This window comes from Urocitellus parryii, chromosome 2 (assembly GCF_045843805.1).
Source record: "Urocitellus parryii isolate mUroPar1 chromosome 2, mUroPar1.hap1, whole genome shotgun sequence".
Classification (NCBI taxonomy): domain Eukaryota; kingdom Metazoa; phylum Chordata; class Mammalia; order Rodentia; family Sciuridae; genus Urocitellus; species Urocitellus parryii.
This window is the reverse complement of record NC_135532.1, coordinates 28,437,013-28,459,472: the sequence shown is the minus strand read 5'-3', so window position 1 is coordinate 28,459,472 and position 22,460 is coordinate 28,437,013. Positions and strand designations below refer to the sequence as shown.

The 22,460-nt window shown below is 38.0% G+C and overlaps 1 protein-coding gene across 1 annotated transcript in view; it reads right to left on the bottom strand.

Moving 5' to 3' along the window:
* Nucleotides 1–4,560: 4,560 nt before the first annotated feature.
* The window catches only part of Kl (klotho), a 42,523-nt gene continuing 24,623 nt past the window's right edge, over nt 4,561–22,460 (bottom strand). The window contains exons 2-5 of the mRNA XM_026395140.2: nt 12,583–13,093; nt 11,584–11,852; nt 5,561–6,662; nt 4,561–4,898 (exon numbers count right to left, since the gene is read on the bottom strand). Of these exons, the coding sequence (XP_026250925.2) occupies nt 4,561–4,898; nt 5,561–6,662; nt 11,584–11,852; nt 12,583–13,093 (2,220 nt within the window). The remainder of the gene's footprint in view (nt 4,899–5,560; nt 6,663–11,583; nt 11,853–12,582; nt 13,094–22,460) is intronic.

Genomic DNA, 22,460 nt, shown 5'->3' with positions numbered 1-22,460 from the left:
CTTAGCTACCTAGTTAAGAGACAGTGTGAATAACGAAGACAGAAAGTTACAATCCTCTCAGTGATAAGAGGAGATAACTTAGGATAGCTGAGTTACTACCTAGAAAAGCAAGCTATCAAAGGTCATTGTGTGAAAGATTATTGGTTCTTCCCAATACACAGGATTGAAATGTATGGCATCTAACACATGTCAATTTCCTGTTGACTGCTGGTCCTTATTAATTCAGTCTTTGAATAAAGATAATGGCAGTAAGCTAATTTTTGTATTCATTTATTCTATCATTGATTTCTACATTTCCAGTTAATCATTTTTTTGTTTTTTTGTTTTTGTTTTTGTTTGGTAGTAGGGAATGACCCTAGAGGTACTTTACCAGTGAGCCACATCCCCAGCCCTTTTTATTTTTTATTTTGAGACAGGGTCTTGCTAAGTTGCTGAGGCTGGCTGCCAACTTTCAGTCCTCCTGCCTCAGCCTCCCCAGTCACTGAGATTACAGGTATGCATCACCATACCCAGCCAATCAAAATTTTTGAACAATATTATGTATAGGACACTGCATTGAACATGGAAAAAAATAAAACAAAGATGACTTGACCTCTGAGACCCTCATGTCGAGGATGATCAATATCATCCAAATGAACATTTTCTTTCCCAGGTAGAATTGCCAGCAGCATTGCATAATATGAAATAATAAATGGGGATGCTATAGAACAATGAACTTACTCTATTAATTCAGAAAAGGACAATTTGAAGAAAAGACTGAATTTTTTGTATATGTAAATTACAAAGCAGTTTAACTCTCCCTAAGAATTCTTCTAATTTGTTAAATATTTTGGAAATATTAATTCTATTTTAAAGGCTCGTGCTATTTAATACCATAGCCATTAGCCTCATATGGCCATTGAGTTTACTATGTATCTGGTCCAAATTGAGCACACAACTATGCCGTGTGTTAAACACACAGATTTCTAAGATTCAGTACAAAAACAGTATGTAAAATATCTCAATAAATTTAAACTAACTATATATTGAGATTCTAATATTTTGGATATATTGGTGAAAATTGAATCAGTAAAATACATAAGATTAATTTTTAATTTGATAAATATGTGGTTTATTATATCTCTGCTGGACAGCACTGCTCTACATAATATAAAGAAAAGCCTCCAAGGTTTTAGGCATTCTAATAATTATCCATGGAAGACAAAAATAAAATGATCTGAAAACCCTGTTCTCCAAATCAGAGCAAAATGAAGTGCGGGTACGTGCAAAGGGCTCATGTGGGATCAAGGGAATATGCAGTAAATACAGAGTAGTTGCAAATAGCTGCAAGCCCTCAGGGATCCATGAGTTTTCCACTCATTGTTGACTGTAGAGTTGGCCCCACAACACAGGAGAGTGGTAGGGACTCCAAGAGAATATATATGGCACATGTATGGAAAACCTAGAACCTATAAGAATAGGGAATCAAAGAAAAGGTCAGGAGTGCAAAGAATGCAGGGCTCTGAGAATCCAGTGAAAATGTGAGCATGGGACTCAGGGTACAGCTCTGTGATAGAGTACCTGCCTGGTATGCAAGAGGCCCTGGATTCCATCCTCAGCACTGTATTCAAAGAAAAGAAAAGAAATGAACATGCATCACCTCACCATGATTTAGACATGTCCCCAGGAATTCCTGTGTGGAAGACTTAATCCCCAGTGTCATATGTTAATCCTATCGGGAGGTAATCAGAGTTAGATGAGGTCAGGAGGGTAGGGCTCCCATGATGGGGGAGCAGCTTTATAAGAAGAGAGACCTATGCTAGCTAGCATGCTCGCTCTGACTCACCATGTGATGCCCTCTGTCATGTTGAGATGCAAGAAAGGGCCCTCGGCACCACCTGGCACCTAGAGACTGGACTTCCCAGCTTCCAGTGCCATTAGCCAAAGAAACTTCCATGCTTTATCAATTACCCGGACTATGGGATTCAGTTATAGCAACAGAAGACAATTAAGACAATCCCATGGGACCAGAAAGACTCTCTTCCCAGGCCCTCCTGGAAGTACCAAGCCTAATCTGAGAGGGGCCCTGGCTCCTTTGACCTAGCCAGAGCACCAGTTCTGAAGGTCAGCCAGGATTCTAACATGATGCTCGTGTTACGGTTGAGTTGAATGGCTTTGAGATGTCATTCCTCTTGGGTACTTTGGCTTCTCTATTTTACCCCTTTCAGCTTTTCCTTTATTTCACTCTCTCTGTGTCTGAAATTCTCTTTCAGCTCAACCACATGGACTCCCTGGGACACCTTCCCTGCCTCCGCCATTGTTCATCATTGGTAGGTCACATTCTCCTGCAGTCACAACATGTCTTCATTGTTCCAGTCACATCTTAAGAAGCTGGGTTCAACTCAAAAAAAATTTAATTAAAAAATAAATAGCTAGTAATCAGACACATGATTACAAAAAAAAGATAAAGTTGCAGGCAGATTTATTACAATACTTCATCAAAGGGCAGAGCTACTTCTCTGTACACTCAAGAAAATGAATGTAAATGTTGTAGCAAGGAAATTGTTTTAAACAACATTCATTATTTAACATGAGAAAGAAACTAGTCTAACAAATAGAATGGTCAAATAACTTGTGATATAGTCATATAGTAGAAATCTCTACAACTATTAAAATCATACATTTGAAGACCAATGATAAAAGTTATACAATAAAAATTAATAAAGGTACATAACTATATGTGATATGATCTGACTATATAACATAAAATACATAGGAAAGGTTAATAGTGGCTAGCTCTGGGTTGTGACATTATAGGTAATTTTTATTTTTCTTTACATATAGTCTCTGTATTTAATTTTTTTTACAACTAACATATATTACTCTTACAATCTGAAAAATATATACATAAAATAAACTATTGATTCTCTAGTGTCCGATTTTAATAAAGTGTCCGATTTTATAAAGAATCCCACCAAAAGCTTATCTTTCATGGAAAAATTATACCACCTCTCAAGATGATATATAATACAGTACAGTATTTTATTATACACTATGACCCTGTGTCAGCAAGGTTAGTTATGCCTGTTATGACTGCTTTATGTCACCTGATACAATATTGACTATCTATAAAACAACTCCAGTGTAAGAAAGAGACATGCCCGTCTAAAAATCAGCAAGACTTATTTAAAGGGTGTTAAAGAAGAAGACCTAATTAGTCCTTTCTCCAGGAATCAGTAGCATGTTTCAGTAGAAAAGTTCAAAGCAAAATTAGTTCAAAGCTACTTCCACAGATACAAAACCAAAAAAATCCAGTGTTATCAGACCTGATTGCTTTTGAACATATTAAGAAATTTTAAATGTATTAAGAATTTTTTTTTTCAAAAAATTCACAGCACATTCTGAAGAACAGAAAGTGGAGTCAGTCTTCACAGAATGAGTTACGGTTTCATCCTTACTCTCTCAAGAAAAATCATTTCGCTCATTCCAAGGTCTGCTCAAAAACAAAAGGATGTAAAATCAATTAATCATGTTGCTCACAATAAGCATGTTTTTGTCCACCTAGAGCCACTGCAGGAGATTGCATTTCACAATTGCTTTCTGCTTCCCCAAGAACCCAGCATCTCATGATTCATCTTTATGTCTTTGCAAACATTTATCAAAAGTCTCCTAGGTGTGGGCCCTCAACAAGGCACCAGTGAAACTAAACCCTTAAGGACCAGGGGCTCAGAGAGTGCCTCTAAAAATTCACATGAAATATAAATTTCCATAATCTGATAAATATATCATTAATCAAATACATAAATTGATATTAGCAGCATTGGATAAAACACTATTTTTTTTAAAGAGAGAGTGAGAGAGGAGAGAGAGAGAGAGAGAGAGAGAGAGAGAGAGAGAGAGAGAGAGAGAATTTTTAATATTTATTTTTTAGTTCTCGGCGGACACAACATCTTTGTTGGTATGTGGTGCTGAGGATTGAACCCGGGCCGCACGCATGCTAGACGAGCGCGCTACCGCCTGAGCCACATTCCCAGCCCAAAACACTATTTTTAAAGGGAATAATAGGGCCCCTTTGTCATCTCTCCGGTATGTATTCTGCTACCTTCTTTATAGGAAACTTGGTGAGTTAGAGGCTTGGCCATTAGGTATTATCATGGTAGTTGGAGAGACCTGGGACTTAACTTTTTTAATCTAATGCTTACAGTTGTCCCTTCAAGAAAACCATAAAATTTAAAATGGGCACAGATAAAAATATTCCTAATCTTGTCATTCAAATTTCTGTACAAAGTTTTCTCTGCTGTGATTCCCATTTTTCATGCTTCCCATGCAGTGTTAAAGAAATCACGGTGCCTATCAGTCTCTTAATTGCCCCAAAAAAAGAACAAATTCAGACACTCTTTTCCTTATTCATTATTTTACAATCACCTATGCCCATTTTAGAACCTCTAACATATGCCACAGAAACGTTTCCTAAAAGCCAAATGGATGAAATTTCACAACACTGAGAGGTAAAAACGGTTAACAGTTCATGTGTGTGCATAATTATTTCAAGACAAATGAACAGGAAAAGCCTAGCTCAGACTACTTGTAACTTCTTCTGCCTTTCTTAGAGTAGTAAAAAATAAGGGAAAGAGAAATAATAAAAGCAAAAAGCAAAAAAGCGATGAAAGCCAGTAAAGACTTCCGTGTGTGAAAAAAACTGCATTCAGTACACATGGTGTATTCTTCAGGGCAGAACCTTTCCAGCGCTTCGGGACCTAGGAAACCATTGTTGTCGATAATTTTCCTGTAATGCTTCATGGATGGTTTGGGCTCAAACTGATTGGCGGCATATCGATAGAGGCCAAACTTCGGAGCCGAGCGATCGTTAAATGAATAAGCAAAGTATCCACAAAGATTGATACCATCCAACACGTAGGCTGGAAAAACACAAGGACAGGAGGAATCATTAAAATATTTTGCACACAGGACCTCCCTTTGACATAGCATTGGTCCACCAGGGAAAAGAGCATTTAATAAAACTTTGGAATCCATTAGATTTAATTAGAAAAATCTTTTTATAAGGAGACAAATAGGTAAATATCAAGACAAATATTGAACTACACGGAACAGTGGTTTGATGTAATTAAACCTTCTATGATGCATTTGGCTTAAATTTTACACTCATCAGCACTTCAGATGTCTGTGGGACCATGTGTGATTGAAGATGAGAAAGTCTATCCCCTAGTAGAGCTAGGGGTTTCTGTCTGGTCTTCCACTTATCCCTAAACTCTTACTCCTAGAGGAAAATACTATTTCTTGGATTGTTTCAGTGGAACCAGGTCCTTTGTTGTGAGTGGCAGTGTGTGTTTCTGTTGGAGAGTTTCTTTTCTTTTAAAGAGAGAGAGAGGAGATAATTTTTTTATATACTTATTGTTTAGTTTTCGATGGACACAACATCTTTATTTTAAGTGGTGCTAAGGATCGAACCCAGAGCCCCGGCGCATGCCAGGCGAGCGCGCTACCACTCACATGCGCAGCCCTGTTGGAGAGTTTCTATCAGCTACCCTTTGGTGGCCTTTCTGTTTCAGGAGCTCCTTACCTTTCAGAGCTTCATTTACATAATTCTGTATGTAATACATCCTCAACTTGTCTTGTTCGGCTTGGGGATCATCATCTATGCCATTGGCCATTATATACATGGGGAGATCTCCGTACTTGAACTTCAGCCAGTTCAGCACTTTGCGCAAGCCCCAGGGCACCACGGCCACCTGGCTGGGGGAGTTGAGCCAGGTGATGTCCGTCATTTCTTGCACCTCAAGGTAATCGTTGTATTTTAGGGGATCTTCTTTCTCCCAGTCTACAAGTATAGTGGTGTAATGGCTTAAAGCCAGAAAGTCAAAGGAACCCTGGATCAGCTTCTTTTCCTCTTCGGTGAAATAAGGTAGAAGAAAATTGTTCCTTTGGTTCAGCCATTCCCTCATCACGCGTGGGTAATCTCCAGAGCCGAAAATGGGTTCGGCCAGCCAGCCAATGTCAAATTCCAAAACTCTCTCGGCCACTTCTTTGTCCTTCGGGGACAGAGGGCACGCGGGTTCTATCCAATCCGCCTGCAAGGCTATGGAGATTTTGCCCTTTTGAGCAGGTCTGAACTTTTCATCATACACGTGCCAAGCCAACGCATGGGCCTTCAGAAGGTGATGCCCCGCCCGGTAGGTCATATTGCGCGTGTCGGGCTCATTCATCGTGATCCAAAACTGGACGTGGTGACCGAGCTCTTGAAAGCACAGTCTGGCATACTCTGCAAAAGCCAGGGTGGTGCGCGGGTTCTCCCAGGCGCCCTGCTTGGCCAGCGGACGCGGCAGGCCTTGGTGGGGGGCAGCGGGGTGCCACAGGGACACCACCGGCGTGATGTTGGCGCGGACCAGTTCACTGACCACGCAGCGATAGAAGTGCAGGACCGTGTGGTTCACGTGGGACTGGTTGCCCAGAGGGAGGATCAGGGCCCAGTCCAGGGAGAAGTGAAAATGTGTAACGTGCATTTCCTCGAGTAAGGCGATCTGGGGCCGGATGGCAGCAAAATCTACGCAGTAGGATTTCCTCCTCTTGGCCATCACTCCGTCCACTTTAATAAGCCTCTTACTGTGATGGACATCCCACAGGTAGACATTTGGGTCAGTAAACTGAGAGAGAGTGGTGTCCACCTACAAAAAAAATAGAGTAAAGGTTTGCTTCACCTGGAAAATCCTGAAAGGTCCATGCAAGTATTTCAACAAAATTAGCAAGTAAGATGAGCAAAATTAAACTCCTTCCTAGCTGGGAATTTAAATCACTTTTTGTAAATTGTAGTTTCTTGAGGAAGAAAAGATTCCACTTTTTAAAAAATATTTTTTAGTTGTCAATGGAACCTTATTTTATTTATTTATTTGCAGTGTTGAGAACCGAACCCAGTGCCTCACACATGCTAGGCAAGCACTCTGCCACTGAGCCACAACCCCAGCAAAGATTCCACTTTTTAAAAAAAGTACTTTACATTACTCACAGTTCTTGCTAAACTTTACACTTAAGATTAGTGTTTTTTAAAAACTATCTGATTTTGGTCACTTCAGTTAACAAAAACAAATAATTTTTGCAGGCAGGCAGTCTGTGTTGTGCAAGAAGGGTATTGTTGGATGTTTTAGTGTAAGAAATCACTAATGGCATGAGGTATTCAAATTTAAAAATAAATAGGCAAAATGTAAAAGCTTAAAAGCTGCATGAGTTAAAGCTAGAAAATGAAATCGTATTTATAATTAAATTGTGCTTCTTAAAATTATGTCCTACATTTAGGTTTTCCCTGGGGTGCTAAATAAGCATAACTGTTGTCTTTCATGGAGTTTAGGGTCAGTGATAGAATTTAACAAATTCAATCTATTGGTATAAAGCCTGAGAGAGAATGTGGAAATAAGGAACAATAATGTCATCCACCCAGAGAGGGATTTCTTTTAAATGAAGTTTTTCTTTAGTTTTCTAAAATATTTTTTTCTGTATTAATATTAATTATAGGGTTCTCAAACATATGACATATAAGCTTCCAAAATAGAAACAGGTGCTTAGGAAAAGTGGACAAATTGTGAAAGCAAAAAAATCATGAAATCCTCCCTCCACAGCTTACACAAAAACTGAAAAGTCCATCTGAGAGACCTGCAACCTAAGCCAGTTTCTCCTCTGAAATAATCCTTTTAGAACAGGTGTCTTGGCCTGACCCTGCCATAAAAGCAAAGATCAGATAAACCCTGGTTTTGAAGCTCTAGCAGAGGTGTTGTGAATTTTACAGTCCTGTCATAAACGCACAATTCTTTGCTGGTTCTCTGGAGGGGTGAGTGCTGTGTTTGTAAGGGAAAGTAATAAAAAGCAGGGTGTCAGAGGAAATTGATTTTCTGGAGAATTGTCCCTTGTGGATCACCCACGCATGCACTTCCCCTAGTGCTGTGGGAATGCTGTAAGAAGTCATTTTCCACATCCGTATATCCACAAATTGTGTTTCCTTAGCTTCACAAGAGAAAATATTTGCATGTTATTTTGAAGAAAAAGTGTTCAGAACTTGAAGGAATTTTTTGCATTATTTTTATAGAGCTTTGAGATGACTAAATTCATAACTTTTCTGCCAGAATCATCCAAAGCAACAGCTTTGATTCACTCCATCTGAAAACAAACATGAAAGACCAAGATATGATTATTTTGCATGGGTGGGGGGTTGGGATCATATTTTTTTAAAATATGCAGCATTTAGAAATGAGTGTTTAGGTAAAATTTCTTCTAACTGCTGTTAATTTGTTGACTTCGTTTTTGCTTAAAAATGAAATAATAAAATTAGACCTTTGAGAAGGAATTGGTATAAAGTATGTATCTAGTATGTTATGGAAGAAACTTTCTCCTAACAGGGACTGAAGTCAAAGAAGCTCCATGTCCTCAGTATGTAGCACATTCTTTATTTCTGTTACCTAGGAGCCTTTGTGGTTATGGAAAACAAGCCTGCCAGCTAGAAGTTGGGTCCAAGTGAAATGGCAATGCCTATGAATGAGCCAACATCAGACTTCAGACAGGTCACGGTCAATGGGATATTATTTTTCAACTTATTAAAGTGAAACACAAGCCCCAAATATTAAGTGTTTGAAACACTAGCCAGGAAGGGAAAGATGAATTTGGATGGCTTAGACATCAACTTCTCAGGACGTCAACGTGTTAAGTTAGAACACTGCTTGTCAATGAAAATGCTCTCACACCTTGGAACAGATGGGTCAGAGGACCTCCTTTTACTATGCCAATCAGGCATTAGCCTGGAGTTGCTAATATGAGGCCAAGCCCAAACTGCAAACCAGAAAGAAGAAAACGCAGCTGCAGCCTGTTCCCACAGAGAGCTTCCAGGGAGTTGGCATCCACCATGGCTTTGAGAGTCAATTATGGGTTTGGGCCTGATAAGCTAAAAGTGCATCCTCAGAGAGGTTGAGACCAGTGAGTGGCTCACCCAGGATTAACCCATTTTGTCCCATCATCCTAGGTGTAGAACATCTATAAAAACTTATATTATGTAATATATAATACTTATAATAAATATTAATATTATATACATATATAAAATGTGTCATATATATGGGCTCCAGGTTATGGTTTCCAAACTATTTTTTTTTTGGTACCAGGGATTGAACCTAGGGGGGCTTAACTATTGAGCCACATCCCCAGCCCATATGGTATTTTATTTAGACACAGGGTCTCCCTAAATTGTTGATGCTGGTTTGAACTTGCAATCCTCTTGCCTCAGCCTCCCAAGCTGCTGGGATTACAGGCATGTGCCATGGCACCCAGCGGTTTCCAACCTATTTCAACCTATTTTAATGTACCCGTGTTGATTTCTTTGAAATATTCACAGAATTGAAAACTTGGGACTTAGTAAGATTAAGATTCTATAAAAAAGGAACTTCTCTCCCCATTTTCCTATTTGCTGCCATACTTTTTTGCTTCTGATCAGAGTTTCTCTTCTCTCTCAAGGAAATAAGATGCAGGCTTTGCATGGAAATGGGGAAGGAGTAAAATGGTTTTCAACAGCCTCCACTTCCCTACGGAAGATGCTGGCTATGAGACTTCTCCACACACAAAGGACCAAATTGGGAGTTACCTGCCAGACTTGGGCTGCTATCAGAAATCAGGGAGAACATGAGCCCTTCAGTGACAGTGCTCAATGCCTTCAGAGAGTGAGTGAGAAGTCAAGATACAGAATAAAGACCAAGCACCATCTAATTCACCCCATCCCCAATAAAGGGCAGGAGGAAGGAGAGACTGAAGGACCTATCTTCTTCCCTTTCTCTGTCCCTGTCCCTCCTCCTTCCTTATCAGCCCCAACTCTGCCACCTCAGAGACTGCTTAAGCTCCATTTTGTGTCCCACATGGAGAGAGAAAGAAGGTTCCAAATAGCTCTGGACTGGGGAAGAAGGGAGACAAGCAAGAAGGAAAGCCCACACTGAGCAAATTGAAGCTAAGAAGCCTTCTTCCTATTGCACTCAGACATCACCATGACAGGTACCTGGGATAATCAACTTATGGAGAGGAAACATTTCCTTTTGGCTCACAGTTTTGGTGGTTATAGTCCTTGATTGATTGACAGCTTTGCTTTTGGGTCTATGGTGAGACAGGATATCGTGGTGGGGAGCATATGGTAAAGCCAACTGCTTATCTCATGGTCAGGATACAAAAAAGAGAAAGAGGAAAGGGCTGGAGACCTACTATTCTCCTCCAGGGCACATCCCCAATTACCTAAAGGCCTCCTACCAGGCCCCACCTCTTAAACATTTCCCCACCTCCCAGTAGTGCCAAGTTGGAAACCAAGCCTTTAACCCATGGGCCTTTGGGGACGTTCCAACTCCACACTAAAGCACCAAACCAACATTCCTCAGTAAATGTGAAGAAAGGAATTGAGTCTGAGACCACGTCTAAACCATACTACATATTCTGAAAAAAAAAAATGTAAGAAAAATCTAAACCAACAAAAACATATGAAGGCTAGTGTTGATTTATTTACTTATAAATATTTCAATTTAATATTTACAAAGAAACAACAATGCATTGCAACCAGAACACCTTTCCTCAGATCCAAGCATTCTTCCAAATACTTCTTTTGAAGCTATAGCAGCTACAAAGTGACTAGAAGAATCCAACATGCTAAATCTCACTGCTTAACAATGGAGACTGAACTGTGTCTCTGTCTTGATCAGTTTTCATTCTCAGGCTATGTGGTAGTACCCCACCATCCCACCCTGCTCACTTACCCTCAAGTTCTGTTCACTCCTTTACCTTGTTTGTGTACCCATCTCTTAATCTCAATAGTCTCCATTACTCCTTTGAAAACAGGGTGGTGATTTTACTCATTTCAGTGACTAAACTGACAATCCCCCCTAATCAAGTGACCCCATCACCACACAAGGCTCTGTACACACTTAATGAAGTATTCAATCAAACCCAAGAAAATAAGTCCCTTTTAAATTAGGGAAATTAAAAAAGAACATTGAGGATTAACTAACTACAAAGTAGATATTCAATAAATATTGATTGATCATTTTAAAGCATTTCCATATCATTTCAGTGACTATATCTAAAAAGGGCATTTCTATCAGTGAGTCATTGGAGAAGGGTTTGCATTGATGAGGGGTTTCTGCAAGTCTGGGGGTGAGGGTGGTCCATGTTTATGCCTCAGGAGAGCTGTACCCTCATTCTCAGCTGGTCCACTGAGATCTCAGAGACTCTGGAGTTCCATGTCATATCTTATTTATGAAAAAGCTCAACTGTTTTAAAAAGGATTAGAACCCCATAATACTAAAAGACCGTGTTTTTTTTTTTATTGTCTTATCAAATCTTAAATACTCAGGTGTTTAAATTCTTTTCCTTTGGATCTAATTTAAATCATATGATGAAGATTGGAAGATCTTTGGGGAGAAGAGTGCAGCATTCCAAATGGTGATCTCCAGGTGCTCACTGGGAACTGTTGGGCTCCAAGAGCGGAGAGTGCACCATGTCAAGAGCCTGAGAAGGAAGCACTACTTACTAGTGACAGGGCTTGGTGAGACTGCTGATGGGTTTTGTCAGCTGACTTACTTGAACGTAGTTGTCAACAACTCCCCAAGCAAAGTCACAGGGAAATGTCCCTTCTAGGGGTTGATTTTCAGGTAAAGGAGGGAAGCCATTTTTCTCTATCAGCTTTTGGTAGAACAAGGCTGAAGACTTCGGCAACAGCTTCTTATCCTGGCTCAGAAAGTCGACATAGAAGAGTCCACGTCTGATGCTGTAGCCTCTGTGCCACTCGAAACCATCCATGAGGGACCACGCCGTGTACCCGATGACATTGACCCCATCCAGCCTGATGGCTGCAAAAGGCAGAGAGGACAAGAGCAGCATGACCCTTCCCTGGGCACTCACCTCAGGGTTCGAGAGAATCTGAGGGTTTCACTACTTAAGGAAATGCCAAGTAGAATGCTCCCAGTTTGGCAAACCAATGATTTTTTTTTTCTTATTGACAAAAGGTTCTCATTGATTCTAGATAACTCTACAGATAAATGGCTTCACAAATAGGCTTATCTCCAATGTGTTTTTATTTGGATTTCTGAGACAGGATAGTTTCTTACTCCCAGTGGGTGCACTACAGGGCCAATATCTGTTTTCTGCCTAAGCACCTAGCATTGAACCTCAGATCCTAAATGAAAAAGGTCTTTAAAATCATGAACTACTACTTCTTCCAGATAATATGTATACACCCTTTTAAAAAAAGTGTTTAATCGGTCAAAGTAATAAAAACTCAAGAACACGCACAGAGAGCTACATGTCCTAAGATTTCTATTATACTTAAAGTCTTAATTAATAACTGCAAATCAAGTAATTTCAAACATTAACCCAGTTTATCCCTTATGAGAGAAGATAAAAATTAAGTTCTTCAAGGCCTCAAACAGAAAAGGCACTACCTAAATGCATTTCTACTATTGCCAAAATGAATTCCTACAATATGACTAAAAATAGAACACAGCATATGGCAGATAATCTTAAGGATTGTGTCCCCCATGGATTTTGACAAGAAATGAATATTTTTACCCCAAATCCTACCTTTTAAGGTTTCCATGATGAACTTTTTGAGGTAATACATGTATTTGGCATCATCTCTCTTGGTGGTCCCTGAGACAAACCAGCCATTTTCCACAATAAATATTTGAGGGTGGTTATATTCAAGGTCAATCCAAGAAAGGAGTTGCCTCAGGTTGGGAGATTCTAATTGGTGGAACTTCATGTGCGGGTCCAATAGTTGAAAACTCAAGGTGGGTCCAAAGGAAAGAGCAAAAAAGTCAGCAGTTCCCTTGACGAACCTTTTCTCAGATTCAGTAAAATCAGGCAGAAGAGATGAAAGGTTATTCTTCATGCTCTCGGGATAGTCACCATCAATAAATATGGGTTTGGCAAACCAGCCTAGCACAAAGTCAAGGGATTTTTGACATTCTTTGATGTTATGGTCTGTCATCCTTCGAGGATTGATCCAGTGAGAGCTGAGGGCGATGGACACTTGGCCTCCCTGAGTTGGACGGAAAGAAGTGTTGTAGAGATGCCAGATTTGGGCATGAGCCTATGAAGAGAAAAATCATGGTGAATTTCTCTGATGGTGAGAGATGCAGGACATAGTTATTTCCCCAATTCTAGTTGTATCTGTTTCTCATCAAGCCTATCCTAATGACTAACCCCACACTATAAAAATTAGCTGAAACCAGGTCTGGGGTTGTGGCTCAGTGGTAGAGCGCTTGCCTAGCAGCGCTCTACCACTGAGGTAGTGAGGTAGTGAGGCACTGGGTTCGATTCTCAGCACCATGTAAAAATAAATAAATAAGGGGATTATATCCATCCACAACCAAAAAATATTTTTTTAAAAATTAGCTGGAACCAATAAATTATTTCAGAGGTAGCTCACCCCACCATGAGCTGCTACCATGATTAAAGTTATTTCCATTGTTTTTCAGCAGCCAGTGGAAATTTATTATGAGTTTATTAGAGTAAGTTGGTGGTTATTATTCATATTTTGAAAAGCTAATGAAATAAGAATTTGTTATACTGTCTTGCTACTTACTTGACTTTGGATTATGGACTTTTTAATTAATGGGTTCCATGAAAAGAACCAATGTCGCATCTGTGATCACACTAGGAATTTCTAAATAGGATTATATACTTTATCCTAAGAGACTGGGAGTTTCCAAACTGACTCAAGTTGTTGGAGTCAATTTAATATTTCTTACTCATCTCCCATAGCTAAATTCCAATGTGTGTCCTCAGAATCTTTGTTCTTCCCTATGAATCAGCATAATATATTAAAAGACAATCTAAATTCTAATCTTGGCCCACCCTCCACAACTCTGGGACAGTGCTGGCTTCCTGCAGATCCAGGGTACAAGGTATAAGCCAAGAGGAAAAACACAGCTAAATACAGCTGGCAGGAGACGGGCACTCTACCGTTAAGTCAGCTCTCAGTAACTGTTTCCTACCAGTGAAAGGGCTTTGCTTCCATGAAACCAACTTTATATTCCCATTAAATCTTGCTGACTTCTGATATCTTTTCATTTGTTTTCTTTTATTTACAAATATTGAGACTTAAATGGTATTTTTCCCTTTCTACTTGAAGTTTCGCTTCACCTTTGGATTCCTTGACTTACTCCCACCATTTTCCTACAAATATAAATACTATTAGCCTTTTATTCCCCTAACATATATTCTTTGAAAATTCTATTTTAATTCTCCATTTAATTCTGTATCTTCTACAACATGATCATGCCAATTTTCATTCCAATCCCTGAGCCGGAAGAAGATCTGTTGCTCAGTATGCCAAATATCCTCTTCATTTTTCTTAAATATTCTTCTCCTGGTTCATTTCAGGGCAGGAATCCAAAAATGGCCTCATCACCATTCTTAGGAGCTCAGCTAACCATTTCAATGAAATAAGATTGTTTATGTCTGATTTTTATTTTTAGTTTCTTAGTGACATCTGTTATTTCATTTCACTGAGTGTATTCTTTCCATATAGCAGCTATCTATAAGCTAAGAAAGAAATAGAGGATAAAATGTGAATGGAAGCAATAGTGACTTTTGTCTGTTAGCTCTATGATTTCACCTGCCCTTCATTATTTTCCTTGCCACCCCCAAACTATCCCTCCCTTCTCTGTTGACAGGAAACCATGATGTCACTTGATAGGTAAATAGAAAAGCAGGGGAATAGTCAAACTGGTACTCAGGAATCCACCCTTTGGGACCTAGGACCAAGGGACATTCCTAATTTGGCCCAATTTGAGGCCTATGAACTGTCATGTCCTAAATTCTAACAGGCAGTCATCTTCAGAGCAAGCACTGAATAGGTAGGAACTTCACAGTCTGGCTCAGTTGTACAGGTAGCTGGAATCATGCAACAGAATTGTTCATGATAACGGACCACACTTCTAACCTGGAAGACTTTGACATGGATCAGAGGAAATGTGGATGAAATGATAAATGACCTGGGCCACTGACAAAGGCACAGGTGATCGCCGGTGTCAGTTAAAGTTCCTGCTCCATCAAGTTTTAGTTATGTGCCTTTGACCACATTATTTAACCTGGACAGGGAAGCCCAGCTTTCTGTGCCTCTCATTGAATGCTTCAAGCATTAAATTAGATAATTTATGTAAAAGCTCCTGACACAGAGATTCTATAGTAGAGTCTCCATGAATGTTTATTTCATGAACATTGTTGGAAAAGGAAACCCCACCTGCTCTGCAATCCAGACTATAACAGTGATATGATGCAGTGATAAAATGTGGAGTTTAGATCACAACTCCTTTATCTGTTACAATGTGAACCTCTGTTGCTTATCCTATCTCAGAGGTAGCTTACTGCACTGCACGAAGAGCTGCTCCCATGATTGAAGTTGTCTCCATTGTTTTTTCATCAACCAGTGGAAATGCAAATACCATCTATTTTCTCATAAGGATTATGAGGATTAATTGATCTGATGCAAGTCAAAGTGCCTATTACGTAGTTGATTATTTTAGAGGATACATTTACAGCATAGAAAACATCTTAGGTACTATTTGGCTTAACTCTACTCCAAATCTCTATTGCATCTGTTCTTTGTCTGTTCTCTAGAGCGGCCCAGCTAGGTGGTCCTCCTGTGCCTGGCATCTTCTCCAGGAAATCCCAACCCCATCTGACCTGCCACACTGAACTGCACATCCAAGTCTCCAACATGCTGTGCTCCCATCATTTAATGAGGGTAATGATGCATCCTTCTCCAGACTGAGCTTCCTGAGGAATCCCTCATGGCCTCCCTGGCCCTCAGAGGCCCGAGTCTGTTAAACAGAATTAAATCTGCTCCATCACCTCCTCATGAGGTTGTTCATTCCATCTGCAGATGGTAGGTTTGAGAAAATCAGATGCAGTACTGAGGCAGAATATGAGAAAAGTCATCACTAAGGGTCTTGCAACAATCAAGGATGATTCACAGGAAAAAGGTCATGCACGGTCTCCCATTGCTTTCTAATTTTTCCAGGTATGTTCATTTTATAAGCCTGTCATCTTAAGATTGAGACTCAATAAACCTAGTGACGAGGACTCAGATAAATAATTAACTATATGGGCAAGAAAGAATGCTCATCTACAACCTATTTCTAAATAGCAAAACATTGAAAACAATTGAAGTGTCCAATATTCAAATATGTTTACAACCATATAAACATATAGGAATGTTTTAATAATGATGGTATAACTGAAAAAATAAGACATTCTTTTAAAACATTACAAATCTTTCAAAAGAATATCTATAAACAGGTAACAATGTTTCTAAAATCATAACTGAACCAAAAACAAATTATAAAATAGTAAGTAATGTGCAATTTTTTTATTAAAGAAAAATATGTACATAAAGATCTGGAAGGATTTACAACTTCTTAAAAGAAGTTTTGTGGCAAGATTGTGGGTGGTATAATTCTCTTCACTTTTTCTTTTCTGACCATAAATATGTATTGCTTTAGAGATTTGAAAAAATTAAAATTCAAAAAGGAAAATGGTTCATAGCAATTGGATGGCAGGCTCTCCTGGTATAACTAATCCCTACCAACCTGTTCTCTACGTTTCCCTAAAGTTTCTGCCTCAAATCCCAAATCCCAAGCACAATGAGCCCTGCTTGAGGTTCTGAGATCCCCTAGGTGCCCAAATTTTTATAAGTAAAGCCCCCTGAAGTATTTTTTTTAGCTATTCCAGGTCCTTTGACTCTACCTCCACTTCAAAACTTTGCCCCCCATCACCACTTCCATAAAGCCTCCCTGACATCTTCCCTCTCCCCAATCTTGCTGAGCTACAGGTCCATTCTATCTGTTTCCACAGCTAAACTCAATCCAAGACGTTAACCATATTTTATTGCATTTATTTAAGTATCTGGATTGTGGGTGCTTCAAACACTTTTTATCTCTCTCTCCTTAGATTCCAGCAAAGTATCTGCAATAGACTCAGTAATAAATAGATATGGAGGAAGGAAGGCTGGCAGGAAGATCAAACAGTCTGAGACAGATGCAAATGATTTTCTGGACCAACGCAGGGAAACACTCTCATAAGATACCCTGGTTCTGGGAGGGGAGGGGAGGGGGGATAGTAAAGGATAGGAAAGATAGCAGAATACAACAGTCACTAGTATGGCAATATGTAAAAACGTGGATGTGTAACCGATGTGATTCTGCAATCTGTATACGGAGTAAAAATGGGAGTTCATAACCCACTTGAATCAAATGTATGAAATATGATATGTCAAGAGCTTTGTAATGTTTTGAACAACCAATAAAAAATAATAATTAGACTGTAAAAAAATATTCTCATTAAAGTGTTTTTCTTGTTTTCTATTTTAAAAAAAGATACCCTGGTTCTATTTTATTTCTAAGACCTTGGAAGACAGAGAATTTTTATGCACATAAAATTTAAAAAATAATAATTAGAAGGAATTTGACAAGGTAGTCTCTAAGAGTGATACTATATTGTCTTACCACGTACAAATGATCCAATAAATAACCAATAAAAAAAAAGAAAATTTAAAAAAAAAGAAAAACAAGAGTTCAAAATTTTAATAAACTCCAATTCATCATTTAAAAAAAAATAAAAATAAAAGGAAAAATAAATAAATAAATTCCCAAAGAAATATGGACTAAAGCTCCAAGTACAGGAAAAATACTGTCAAGTACATTTTTGAAAGAATCAGCTCCAACATTATCTGTGTGCAATAAATATATATAAGGTGTCAGTTTGAAAGAAATAGAATGAAAAGAGATAGTGCAAAGGATAAGCATTAAAAAGCTGGTGGCTCAAATTATATTGTTCTAGTGTATGCATGTACTAATACGTAACAAGTCCCACCACTGGACAACTATATGGCACAAGTTTTAAAAATGTGGAGAAATGGAAAAAAAAATGCTGAACGCTATAGTAGCTATAGAAGAAAATAGACTTCAAGACAAGCACTGATACCAAAGACAGAGACATAAAAAGAAGGTTGATTCATCAAGAAGACAAAATTCTAAATGTAATGATATCTGAACTTTAAAATATATAAAGCAGACACAGAATTTTTAAAAAACCCAATAGAAAAATGGACAATTATCTTTAGAGGTTTTAATTCCACTCTCAGTAATTGATTAAAGAAAACGAAAAAAAATACATTTACCATGTAGATGTTGTCTAAACACTACTATCAATCAACTTGACAATATCAACACTACATTAAACAATATCTTCAAGTGTTTGTGAAATAATCATGAATATAAATAATACGCTGAACCATAAAATAAATTCCAAGAAATATCAATACAATAGAATCTTACAGAGACTGTGCTGTGATCAGAATGGAATTAAATTAGAATTTAGTAACACATCTAGAAAATCCACCAAATATTTGGAAATTAAACACACATTTATAAATAATCTATGTGTCAAGGAAGAAATAAAAGGGGTATTAGAAAACATTTTTAACTTAATAATAATTAAAATATTAAATCCAAATGTATGAGATGTAGTGAAAATAAAACTTGAAGGAAAAGGTGATAGCTTTAAATGCTAATATTAGAAGAGAGACCTACAAACCGACAACTTAAAATTTCATCTTGAGAAGTTAGAAAATAGAAAAGCAAATTAAAACCAAAACAAATGAAAGGATGGAAATAATGAAGATAAAAGCTAAAATCAATGAAATAGAAAATAAACAACAGAAAAAATTAACAGAGGCAAAAATAGTCTCTGAGTATAGTGATAAACTAACACATTCCTATTAACACTTAAGTAAAAAAAAATCTAGAAACTATAAGTAAAAGTAGAAACGGGATAGGTCATTGTTGCAAATACTCAGATACTAACAGGGGAACAAAGAAAATATTACAAAGCACTTTATGTCAAAAATTTGACAACTTAAACAGAATTCACAAATTCCTTGAAAAAAATAATAGAATCAACAAAATCCTATTTTCCAAGGAGCATTAAGTAATCTAAAATTCATAAATCAAATTGAAAGATCAACAAAATTGACAAACCTTTAGCTAGACCAAGAAAAAAAAGAGAAAACTCAAATTAATGATACCAGAAATGAAAGTGGGGACATTACTACTGAGACTACTGACACTTTTCTGTGTCCATTTCTGTAACAAAAAGCATTATATGGGAATGCTAGCAATAATTGGATGCCAACAACCAGATAACTTAGACGAAATGAGCAAATTCCTGTCGGTAAACAAATTGCCGAATGTGACTCAAGAAAACAGAATATCTGAATGGATGTATAATGAAAGGTTGAATTCAGTAATCAAGAATCTCTCAACTTAGGAAAGCCCAGGACCAGTGGTTTTTTTATAGTGAAGAGGTAATTAAGAAAACAATTTCATTTATAATAATCAAAACAGAATGAAATACTTAGGAATACATTTAGCCACCCCACGATTCTATTTACATTGCAGTGGAGGTCTTGGCCAGTGCAGTAAGCAAATTGAAGAAATAAAATGCATGTTTCTTGGAAAGAAAGAAAACAAAACCTCTGCTGTTCATAGAAAACATGATTGTCCTTGTAGACATCTGAAATGGTCTAAGAAAGAAAATGATTACAACTAACAAGTAAATTTCCTAAGTGGGACAGAATGCGAGGTCAATGTACAAAAATCAGTTGTATTTCTACATGAGCAGCAAACAATTGTAAAACAGAATTTAAATGCAAAACTATGTACAACAGCTCCAAACCATAAAATAATTGGGAATAATTTAACAAAAGATGTGCAAGACTGTTACAATGATATCTGCAAAATATTGCTAACAGAAATTAAAGAAAAACTGAAAGAGAGAGACACCATTTTCATAAATTAAAAAACTCAATATTAAATTTTGGGTCCAAATATAAAAGCTAGTGCTATAAAGCTTGAAAAGCAAAACACAAGATAATAGCCTCTGATCTTGGGATAGGAAAAACTTAAAACAGAAAACTTTAACAAAAAATCAACAAACTGAACATCATCAAAATTAAAATATGTTCAAAAGTTTTCAGAATGAAAAGGCAAATCAATTAATGGGGGTAAATAGGAGATATACATATATATAGCATGTGTGATATGTATATTATATATATTAAAATAATTCTATACAAAATAAAAATAATTATCCTATCAATCAGTAGGAAAAACAAAATACTCCCTTCCCCACCCTGAACAAAAGATCTGAACAGACACTTCACATGAGAATCTTCACCCATGCCCATAAGCACACAGAGACTGCTCAACATCAACAGAGAAATAAAAATTAAAACTACAATGAGCAACCACACTCACTAAGAGGCCTACGATTAGAAAGACTGAGGACCAATTCTAGCAAAGATGTGAAGCAACTGGAATTTGTGAACTCATGTGATGGGCTGCAGTCAAAACACAGATGCACACAAAATAGTATATAAAATTACCTTCAGCCTATGTGTATAAGATGTATGTGGAATGTAAATGAATCTCATTTTTAGACTTGGATCCCACCTTTAAGACATCTCATTATGTGTATGCAAATATTCCAAAATTCAAAATCAGAAATTCTTCTGGTCTGGAGCATGTTGAATAAAAGATGTGTATGGAATGCCCTTGGAATTGTGACGGACACATAATAAGTAGCATACCAATGTTTATTATTCATGTGTGGTGGTGATATAATTTGATTTATGAATTTTAGATTACTGAATGCTCCATGGAGAATAGGATCCAGGAGGGCAAGAGTGGAGACAGAGCTGGGCGGCTATCACAGTGGTCCAGGAAAAAGATGACAGTGGTTTGGACCAACAATCCAAGTAAAAGAGGATGTTGGTAAAGGAGGTAGCAAGAAGTGGCCAAATTTAAGCTCCTACTGAAGGCAAAATCAATAGTACTTGCTGATGATTTGTATGTATTTACATGTGTACTGGGGAGAGGGCCATTAAAGACAACAAAGAAAGCCAAAAATAAAAGGTTGGGGAAGCAAAGGGGTCAAGTTCAGTATAGGTCATGGGTTTTCCATCTTGGAGAAGCTGCTTGGGAGACCACTGGGCCTATGAATCTGTAGTTGGAAAAAACATTGTTAGTATTAATGATCTTTTGAATATATTTCAGGAGTAATACCAATGGGGATACTTTTTGTTACCATTCCTTAGATTTTTTTAAAAAATGAAATGGAATGATTCTTAAAAGATTAATTTAATCCTATAAATAATCTTTATTAAATTGATTGAGACCAACAGTGAAAGAAATGAAATGCAGCCCACAAACAGAAAACGGTTCCCACAGCTCATGGGTGTCTACTCCCTCCTGGCACCCTCCAGATGTTACTTCAGGTCTCAATCACAGGTTGGGGCTCAGCGGTAGAGCACTTGCCTAGCATGTGCAAGGCGCTGGGTTGGATCCTTAGCACCACACAAAAGTAAATAAATAAAATAAGGGTATTGTGTCCAACTATAACTAAAAAAAAAAATATTTAAAAAAATATTTCAGAGCACACCAGAGGCTTCTTTCCTTTTGGGACATTCATTTACCTCGACTTCAACAACAGTATCAGGATGCCCTGTCTGAGGACTTTCTTCAAAGTCCCTGCTTTATCGCATGCTGTTACACAAGCATGCCAACGGGCCTAATGTTGGTGTTTGTAGAGCAAATTACTCCTCTTGTTTCTATCAGCATGGTTCCATGGATCATAAACTGCAGCTGCTTGAGAGAGCATTTCAAATGGCCTTCTACAAAACAATCGTCTAGTAGAATGCATAAATGATTCCTCCAAAATAGCCATCTACAGCTTTTATCACAAAAATAGCCAGGAGTCTCTTTGAATTCCTTATAAGTTTGCTCAGACCGTAACCTGAGCCCAGGACCTCACATCTGCCTTCCCTGGCACTCTGGTACATGGGTATATGTGACTAGGCAGCAGCTGGGATTGCTTGCTTTTACTTTGGACTTCTTAGCAAATCTAATGAGTGAAATTTCTAACTCTGGGCACCAAGCCCTACAACCTCCCACAAATTACTAGGAAAAATCAGTACAGTTTCCTGTAAATGTATAGCTCATCACCTTCCGACCCAATTCTTCTACTATAGTTAGGCTAATTTCTTATTATGCCTCACCTACGGCTGTACCTACCTTGAACGACCCCCTGACAACCCTAAAGTAACCGTCTGCCTTTCCTCTATAATCTATATCCCTCTTCACCTTCTGTTTCAGACTTGCCTCATCTAGGAAGACGCCCCTAATTAACTCCACTCTTAATTTCTGTTTTCCCCAGCTATTCACTGAAAAATGCTCATTCTTTCTAAATTGGGTTCAATTCTCATCTCCACTGTGAAGTTTTGTTTGGCTCTACAGATTCATATACATATTTCTTTACCAATGCACTCTACACACATGCATTTGGAATAGATACCATATGTCATTATAGTTCCCCATAAGTTAGTGGCTCTTCAG